At 34.4% G+C, this 10,077-nt stretch overlaps 1 protein-coding gene across 1 annotated transcript; it reads left to right on the top strand.

Annotated features, from left to right (window-relative positions):
* Nucleotides 1–388: 388 nt before the first annotated feature.
* Nucleotides 389–9,758, top strand: LOC123202274 (splicing factor 3B subunit 4-like). Its single transcript, XM_044618100.1, has 9 exons — nt 389–549; nt 639–687; nt 1,301–1,389; nt 1,498–1,554; nt 1,737–1,799; nt 1,890–1,955; nt 8,448–8,534; nt 8,789–8,882; nt 9,131–9,758. Exons 1-9 carry the CDS (start codon nt 445–447, stop codon nt 9,643–9,645), a joined length of 1,125 nt encoding a protein of 374 aa, XP_044474035.1. The 5' UTR covers nt 389–444; the 3' UTR covers nt 9,646–9,758.
* The last annotated feature ends 319 nt before the right edge of the window (nt 9,759–10,077 follow it).

Raw genomic sequence — 10,077 nt, 5'->3', positions numbered from 1 at the left:
AAAATTAAGGGTAGAAAACATTTTAAATTTTTAAAATTTGGAAAAAAAAAAGTAGTCAACACTAGATCCCCAATTCTCAATAAAAAAAATGTGTGATCAGGTTAAAATCACACTTAGCCAAGTGTAATTTGCTAAATTCACAACGCTTTGATTATGATTAAGGCCAAATTTGGTGCAAATCGTTGACAATTGCTTCAAGGTTAAAATAAGAAATGTAAAAAAATTGAAATTGTTAAAAATAATATAATAATTTATTTGTATGACTAGTAATAATTTAAAGTTTTAGCATTTAGGGGGGTGTAATAGTTTTTCCAAACCTTGGGTGAGAAATGTAATGTCCTCTAATTTGAATTATTTTAAGTTTCGCGAAAAAAAGCCCAAATACGGTGAAATAAAGCTTCCTTGGTTTCTGGCAAGCAAGAGGTTTTTAGGTTTCGCAAATCCATGACGACTCGAATCGCTCCCGGAGTCGGAGCCAATTTGCTCGGCCAACACTCTGCCGAGCGAAACCAAGACGCAACCGCCTATGTTGGCAATCTCGATCCACAGGTTATTATTATTTTTATTACTACTGCAAGCAAAAATTACAGTTTCAATCGTTATATGCTTGTGATTTGACTCTCTTCTTATGGTTTCAGGTTACAGAAGAGTTACTGTGGGAGTTGTTTGTTCAAGCTGGTCCTGTTGGTATGTTTCATCTCTCTCTCTTTTACTTTTTACTATAGATAAGTGCTAAAGCTCTAGCATGCTCCATCACGAGTCTAGTTTAAGATATCACACCGAATTTATTATGATTGATTTAGTATAATTCGCAATTCATAACAAGACTGTTTGGTTAATTCGATTATAAAATTGTGTTGCGTTACTGTTCGACCTGAAAACGCTTATTATAATTTGATTAATGTGATCCAGAATTTAGGAACAAGATGGTTTGGTCGAACTGACTCTGATATTATCTTAAGTTACTATTTCACATAAAACACCAAACAGTTGTATTGAAGCTTTAACCATATGTTTTGCTGTTATGCCTTAGTTTGCTTGGGAAGTCATATGTTAGTTCTTTCTGTACTTTAGGGAGTCATATGCTTCTTGAATGAAACTTTTTCAAAACATATATTATAGTACATTATTTGGTTCATGTCATTGCATTCTTAAAAATTGGGAATAAGAAATTAAGTTTTGAAATAAGAATGTAACAATGGCAATCTACTTGTAAGATGGTGTTCAAGCTGTTGATTTGAGCTTTATGTTAGGATTTGACCTTGATTATGTTGATCTCTTTCTCTCTTTTGTGTATCAGTTAATGTGTATGTTCCAAAAGATAGAGTGACAAACCTTCATCAAGGATATGGATTTGTAGAGTTCCGAAGTGAAGAAGATGCTGATTATGTAATTCATTCTCACTTTCTACAATTGTTTTATTGCTTGCTTTTATCTCACAGTTCAATTTTTAGTTCAGCTCCTAATTTTTTCTCCTATGTGTTATCAAATTCGCAGGCAATTAAGGTGCTCAACATGATTAAGCTCTATGGGAAGCCAATACGTGTGAACAAGGTATAAAGTTTTCTTTTCCCAATCTTTCACTTGCCATATTTCTTATTTTGGGTACTTCATAATAAACTGTGATGTATAGTTGCTTCCAATAAGTTGTACATTTTTTCTTGAAGTTCCCATACATGTTTTCTGTGATTCTAATGGATTATCATGATCTTTAATCTTAATATTTGTTGATATAGGCATCCCAAGATAAAAAGAGCTTAGATGTGGGGGCAAACCTTTTTATTGGAAACCTTGATCCTGTAAGTTGCTTTATTTGTATCAAAAGGTTAAGCAAAATCTGAAACTACATGAAATCTTTTGACGTTGTTTTAACCCTATATTCTTTTCAGGATGTGGATGAAAAACTACTTTATGATACTTTTAGTGCATTTGGAGTCATTGTTACAAATCCCAAGGTATGCTAGTAACTTTAGTCTTTTCATATTTTGGTGTGTCGTATTCTAGTCTACATGTTGGGTTTGTATTTGTTTAAATTGTTAATTTGTTATGAGCTTATAAAATATTTATACCGGTTTGCTATCTACTTTTGTTTAGACATGATGATTTCTCTTTTTATTATCGTTATTTACTTTTTGTTTACTTAAATCATTTAGTTACTATATTGGCTCTAAGTTGTGATTGAGCCCTAATAAAATTCTGAATTGTTGTAGTCAAAGCAATGATTATACTACCCAAATGAAGATTTCTTGCTTTACTGGTTCTCCACACTATAAAGTTAAAATGGTTTGTGCCAATGTCATTACACCGTCATAGGTTGGGTGCCATTCCTACACCGAAATATTAGAGATGTCTTTTTTTATAACTCCAAGGAAACAAAATGTTAACACCGAATTATTGAGGTAGAGGATGAAGAAAAATAGCACAGTTTTGGTTGGGTCATCAATTCTTCTTTGTCTGATAGATCATCTATTTCTTCTATTGCATTGCATTTGCATTATAACATTTATTAGAGGCTTAATTGAGAAAGAGAAATTAGTAGGATTTGTAGAAGTCTTTCAACTTTTTATACAATTTGCAGCTTTTACATGCACGTATTAGGATAGAATACTAGAGGAATTACAAAAGCTGACCAACACAAAGGAAAATACAAGTAATAGAAATCAAAAGAACACTTCAATTCAGGCAAATTTGAGAGTGTCAAATCTCTCCCACTAATGAGCCAACTATTTAGATTTTTGCTTGCCTCGCCCTTCTATCATGCCCTCTTTTTATATCTTCCTTTAAATGCCATGCCTCAATTCACCAATTTTGGAGAGCCATGTAGCCATCACTAGAATCTTTCCGGATCACACTTTGTTGGTTGAATGATCACGTCTCTATTGAAGAGCAAGACCTGAGTAAAATTGCCCATGATATCAACAACATGGTTGTAGTGTTCCCATAATTGCCACTTGAGCTTCGCAACCTCCTTGAATGCAATGAAAACTTCTTTGCTCCTTGTCCTGTTCATATGCAAGCAAGCAATATTGTTCTAAGTTGCCCATTCAAAGCCTTTCTAAAATCCCAAGCCTTTAATGCAGTAGCCTTGGAAGTAAACAAACAGTCTAGGCACAAAAATCGCAATACCATAGCAAACACCTATAATTTTTTCAATTTCTTTTAGTCCCCTCTATTGTGATCACTATGTGCGAGAGAGTGCAGAGCTTGAGTTGACTTAATGTATGAAACTTTTGGAGTGTTTTCTTTGCAGACATCACATTTTGTAACATCACTTAATGAACACACTAATTGTGGGTCATTAGACCTTTCAGATAGTCGTCCCTTTATGGGTTCCACAGCTGTTGTTGTCTTTCCCAATAGGCAATTGCAATATATCAGATATCCCATGACTTTAAGACCTTAATAATTCTAATGGCCACTCCACTCAAACCACATTGTTCTTAAAGCTCAACATATTCCGTCTACAGTGTAGGAATAGCAGGAATACAAGCCTCATAACAAAAGGGAACTTATGTGCCATTCTAGGAGTTGGCTTATAAACATTCTCACCCAATGTATTCAACATACCCCGTCTTAAGGCATATTCCACTTGTAACACTTATATAACATAGTTACTCCCATCCTCTTTCCGAATAACATACGTAATATCATTAAGCAAATAAGTCAAACAGAAGACAAAAATTAATGTAGTTTCATCTAGACTCAACTTTATTAACTCCACCAAACCATCATATTCTGTCAATTTGTGAAATTTACTTTAAAATCCCATAAAGACATTAAAAGCATGAAGATCAAGACCTGGTGTGAGATAAGTAAAAATTTGTGATTCTGTGAATTACCAACAGAGCTTGTCATCAACTTCTAGTCCTTGAAATACAATTTGAAGATAACGTGGCTATAATTCGAGCTTTGTTGTTGAAGATCTTCTGTTGTTTTTACATATTTTCTTCGAACAACAATCAGTGGTTCCCTTAACTTGATATTCACAGGCCCAATCATGGTAAAGTATCCACTACTGTTCCTGAAAGTATTTGAGACCAAAACTTCAATGCCCAAAAGGAAGATAAAATCTGAAATGGTAATGCTTTTATTATGTTCTGCCTGGCACACGTTGCCATGGTGCTTGTAATGTCTAACAAAAGTCTTTGTTCATACAACTTGCTCTCTTGGTTTATGTACAACGCGGTTATGGTGCTTTTTGTGACTCATGATAATTGAAGCACGTATGGTTTTGGTGAATGGAATGCCACTGCATTGAATGATTAAAAGAAGTAAATGAAAGAAGCTACCATTGTCATGATTAATGGTGGCAGTTGTGTTTTTGGGCAAAGGTGAGTTTTGGCCACTGTGCGAGTAAAAAGAGAGAATTGTGTAGCAGTGAGATGAATGGGTGTCGTGACTGTAGTTGAGGTGGAGGTTTTGAAGGTGGTGATGGCAAAGTGGTGGAAGTCGTTTGAGTATTTTAGTGTTATGGAAGGGTTGAAGGAAGCACGTGCTGGTCGGATTGTATTTGAATCGAATGAAGCTCATGTTAGGATGTATAATGAGTGTTTGGGTTGGTATCCTAGTTTTTGTGTAAAATGGGTTGGGTTATTTGTGTTTGGGGAATTTGGATAATTGGAGTATATTGAGTGGTGGGCTTAGGTATAATGGTTGGGGTTTGAGTAATTGAATGGATTGGACTAGGTAAATGTATTTGGGTTTTATTGAAATGGATTTAGACTAGATTTATTAAATGTGGGTGTGATTAGGTTTATGTGGATTGTGTTTGGGTTGGATTGGTAAGAAGCTAGGCCTGAAATGTGGAATTGGTTTGGGTTGGAGTAGTATTGGATTAGGCTCGATTTTTGGACACGTGGGATTGGACAAGGTGTAATTAGGCTGGTGGAGTGGTTATTTGAAACTGAAAAATGGGCTGAATTTAAATAGGTGGTTTTAGAAGTTAAATTGTTGGATTTTAGGTTGGGTATGGTGTCCGTGACTCAAATTTCCTTCATCTTTTCCACGCCTTCTCCTTTATTTCCACCTTTGTTTCAGCTGCCAAAGTAACAAAACAGTTAGATGAACAAGCAAATTCCAGCTGTTGAATTTTTTTATTTCCACAAATTTCACCATAGAAGACGCAGATTCACTTGTCAAATCACTGGATTTGACTTGTTTTTTGTTTGCCAGAATCTTCCATATCAATCAAATCAGTCTCTTTCTTGTCTTGTTACTCATCGTAAACGATCAGAATGGTGTCGTGATCCAAGTTGTCTTTATCCACTAGTAGAACTGCTTATGTCTTGCATCTACAACCATGCTTTGGTTCCTTTTTACTTTCACAATAGAGACAAATTCTATTCTCCCACATAGCTTGAGCCTTTATTTCTGTCAGTTGCCAAACCATCCTCCACCATCCACTCTCATCCTATGTAGCATCAACTCTCCTCATCCTGAGAATTGTGACGCTTTGATGCCAATTTGATAGAGACCCATAGTAAACATAAGCAGTTCTAATATAATCAAAGAAAATTAAGGCAGAATGTGGAGAAAACAGGAGACGAATAACTATGAATCGAGTAGAAATTGTATTGAATACTGGGGGAATTACAGAACCCAACCAACACAAAGGAAAATACAAGTAATGGAAATCAAATGAACTCTTCAATTCTGGGATTCAGATTTTTGCTTGCCTTCTCTTTCCATCATGCCCTCTTTTAAAATCTTTCTTCCTCTTATTGTCATGCCTCAAGTCACCTATGAATGTTGTGTGGTCATCACTAGAATCTTCTTGGATCACGCTTTGTTGCTTGAATGCTCGGAGCTCCTTCAGCATTTTCAATGGCAAAGATGAATGTTGACTTGACAAGTCTATATCAAACAGGAATTTTCAAATCTTGGAATGATGCATGTACTTAAATATTAACCCTCTCCAATATTCTTTCTCGTTTTAATACCATCCCAAATCTCCTCTCTTATTCAGTTGACAAACTTCTTAAGACAGTCTCTTTCTTGCTAGCTCTTTTCATAATACAAATTTATGTGTATAAAGATATTGTAATTAATTGATAATATATTCATTGCCTGATTCATCAAAGTTTAAATTGAAAAGCAAGCCATTAAATTACAAATGAGTAATGCTATGTGTATAAATTTTTGATACATAAATGTGTATATACATGGATGCGTTATCATGTGATTGGACATCATCATTAATTTAAAATCATTCAATCACATCATGACATATTTATGTGTATACAAATTTATGTACTAAAATTGTGTATACATAGTTTTACTGATTACTGAATATCTTGCTGAGAAATCAAAGGTGTTTTATTTATTAATTTTTTTGGATTTTCATGGATTCTCCCATGATAGTTAACAAAGGAATTGATGCAGGATAGAAGATTAAAAACGAAAACAAAGAAAAGATTGTTTTTAATGTTAGCTAATGAGGAATGAAAGTATTAAAGATATGAGAGGAAAATATTGGAAAAAGAAAGTTAATGCTTAATGATTTGTCATCAATCCAAGATATTTCAAATTAAATTGCCAAGTAAAAATTCATCTTGCCCTTTCAATGTGCTAGGATCTAATGATTATAATTCAGTGTACATTGTTGCTTTAATTAATCAGAGGGCTTAACAATGGTGTAACAAATGTTTAGCTCATAATATATATATACACACTGTAAAGATTGGAAGAAGAAAATAGATGTAAAACAAACATACATGTCAAAAGAGAAAGAATCAAAATATGCATTTACAAAAGAGAGAGAATAAAGATTTTACTTACTCTTTTGCCTTCTATATGGATATAGAATGGTGGAATGAGTCTTCCATTTGCAAAACCTCCAAAGAAAATCCACCACCAAGCCAAAAGATAACCTTTGTTGTGAGGTAGAGAGGAGAGAGAGTTTTGCAATTTTTGTGAGAGAATTTTTAGTTTAAAATGGACTAACTCATTTTGAGTGAACTAACTTTATTCTTTTATGATGGTGGTTAGTTGTAGTTTTCTAAAATTATACTTTTAGCGCATTAAAATGTTGATTTAAAGATTTGCCGTGTGTGTGTATATATATATATATATCTAATATATTTTAGCCACATTAATTTCATCTTACTAACATCTTAACTTTTAAGATATTATCTTTATATCCATATAACATTTTATATGATTTTTATTATCCTTCGGAAGGTACTAGCCAACCTTAGATAATCAATTCTTGCTCTCGTAAGGTTGGTTTATTGGTGTGACTATAGATTCACCGTGACGTAGCCATAAGTCCCTTTTCAAACGTTCTGAAAATGTATTCAAAAACTCAACAACTATGGTAAACATCTAGCAATGTGTTATAGCCCCTAAACCTTGATGAAAAAATACTCCATCGAACCTATAATCTCCAATTGTGCGTTCCATGTACGTAATATCCTTCTGTTGTCCAATTTAGACCGATTTTGGGCTCATGGATTGTCAAAGTCTTAATTTTGATTATTTACGAAACATCAATTTAAATATTTGAAACATGTCATAACGAACATCCTTCGTATGACTTACATTATACTTTGGTCAGAGATTCGATTTTCAATATTTATTGATGTTCGCTTCATAACTCGATTCGGATTGAATCAGCGAATATTCATAATCCAATACTTTCTGAGTCAACAGATCCCATCTTGACCATTATTCTTCTTCATATACAAATAACACATGACTGGTATGATTTGTTTTATGAGATGTGGTTAATCCCTGTATATATTCACCACATAAATTACATATATCCTTATTGGATCCGACTATGACATCCCAAGTCAAAAGATTACTTCGTACATTAGTACGATCTTAAGATAAGTCATTGACTACAATTTAATGACCATGTGACTTGTTATTATTAGTCATATTTGAAAAATGATTCTCTAACGGTTAATTCATACTAATACCCTAATGACACGACTATCATCCTCACCCGTACTAATGTCATCTTACGACATTCAATGGAAATATTCAATATGTTTATTATGTGATATAATTGTCTAAGTTATATCACGTTTATAGGAAATAACTCGATGATTTAATTTGTATTAACTGAGTCATCCATACAGTTCATACATATACTTTATATTATCGCAAAATAAAGAAATAGCTTATGCATATGAACAAAAGAATCACTTTTTTATTAATAAATTATTTAAAAGATTATATATAAGATGAAATGCTTTGAAACTGATAATATGAATGGTTTCTAGGGCATATACTAACATATACATACACACACAAAAATAAGGAAAAAATTAGGAATATTTTCCCTACCCACATCCAAGTCTATTAATGTCAGTTTGTCTATTGGCAAACTTTTGCTATGACCATTTATTTAACGAGTCTTTTCTGCTTTGATTTCCTCCTTTGATTGAACAGGTGACATTTGTATGTTGTTGGACTCAAATGTTTACGTTTCTGTTTTGCAGATTATGAGGGATCCTGATACTGGAAATTCCCGTGGTTTTGGTTTCATAAGCTATGATTCTTTTGAGGCATCTGATGCGGCTATTGAGGTATGTCCCTTGCACAGACCTCATAGAAAAGCCATTTTTCTGTGTCTTTGAGTTATAATTGTTGAAATTGAGTCTGTGAAGGTTGGTGGTAATTCCAACCCTTAATATTATGGCAGTATTAGTACTACTGCAACTAGGTGTTTCTTGATAGTCTAGGACTGTGGAGGGCTAATACCCCATGAACATTTAGGGTTAAATTTTATTTAATTTATTTAAATGTTTATTTCATCTAATTGATTCTTATATTGTTTTAGGCAATGAATGGCCAGTACCTTTGTAACCGTCAAATCACTGTCTCATATGCATATAAGAAAGACACTAAAGGAGAACGCCATGGTACCCCAGCAGGTAAGGCTTTCTCACTCATTTGGCTATCACTTTTAGGATAATTTTCCCTGTTATGTTCTGGCCAGTAATGATCAATACCTTTGAATTTACTAGCACGACTTCTAGTAACTTCCAGAGTAAAATCAAGAGTGCTGCCATCTTCCATAGATGTTCAGGGGGATTGTGTTTCACAAGCCTTGCACATAGAAAAGGTTCAAGTTTTTATTCATTCTGTAACAAATTGAAATTTGCTACCCATTTTGATGCAGAGAGAATTTTGGCAGCAAATAATCCAGGTGCCCAGAAGAGTAGACCACACACTTTGTTTGCCAGTGGTCCTCCTTCGCTTCAAAATGTTCAGGCCAATGGTGTTGTTGGTGGAGCCATGCCTCCTCGGCCTTTTGCCAATGGTGCTGCTCCTGGACCTATTCCAGCTGTTCGTCCAGCACCACCACCACCCCAAGCTGGAGCCTTCCCATCCATTCAGGTAGCTGGACAAGCAGTATGGCAGGGTCAGCCTCCGCAATTAGGTCAAGGAGTACCGCAACAAATTCTGCCTCCGCCATCAATGCTGTACAGGCCACCTCCACCAAACATGCCACCACCTCCACAGGTACTGTCAATGCATCAAAGGCCACCTCCTCCACCAATGGGAATGGGTGGTCAACCACCTGTCTGGCAGCCACCACCACCCCTGCAGCAACAGCTTGGAAGACCCCCAATGCAACATATGGGAATGGCACCACCGCCTCCACCCAGTGTCCCTCCAGCACCTCCAAGTTGAAACTCGAGAACTATCTCTAAAGCTACTGATGACAAATGTTTTTTAGCCTGTATTTCGAATATTGCTGATTGTGGAACCTTTTTGTTAGAATGAAATACTGATGGTTATATGCACCGATCTTAGTAACAATGATACATCCAATTATTGGTGAAGGAGACGTAGGGACTGTTAACATGTTTAAATGCATATATTTTTCTCAAGGATATTTCTTTAATGGGAGAAGTGTATATAAAGTAATATTATATATATAAATAAATTATACAAATTTATTTGTACAACCTAATATAGTAATATTTGATTAAGTAATTTTAAAGTGAAATAAAAAATAACTAATCATATTATTTAATTATAGATTGTCATTATGGTTTATATTGATAAATTTGTATAATTTATTTGTGTATAATTTTAATCAAGTATATAAGCATGTGTTCA

Source organism: Mangifera indica, chromosome 18, assembly GCF_011075055.1.
Source record: "Mangifera indica cultivar Alphonso chromosome 18, CATAS_Mindica_2.1, whole genome shotgun sequence".
Taxonomy (NCBI): Eukaryota; Viridiplantae; Streptophyta; class Magnoliopsida; order Sapindales; family Anacardiaceae; genus Mangifera; species Mangifera indica.
The sequence above is the reverse complement of the archived record's forward strand: the minus strand, read 5'-3'. Positions and strand labels throughout refer to the sequence as shown.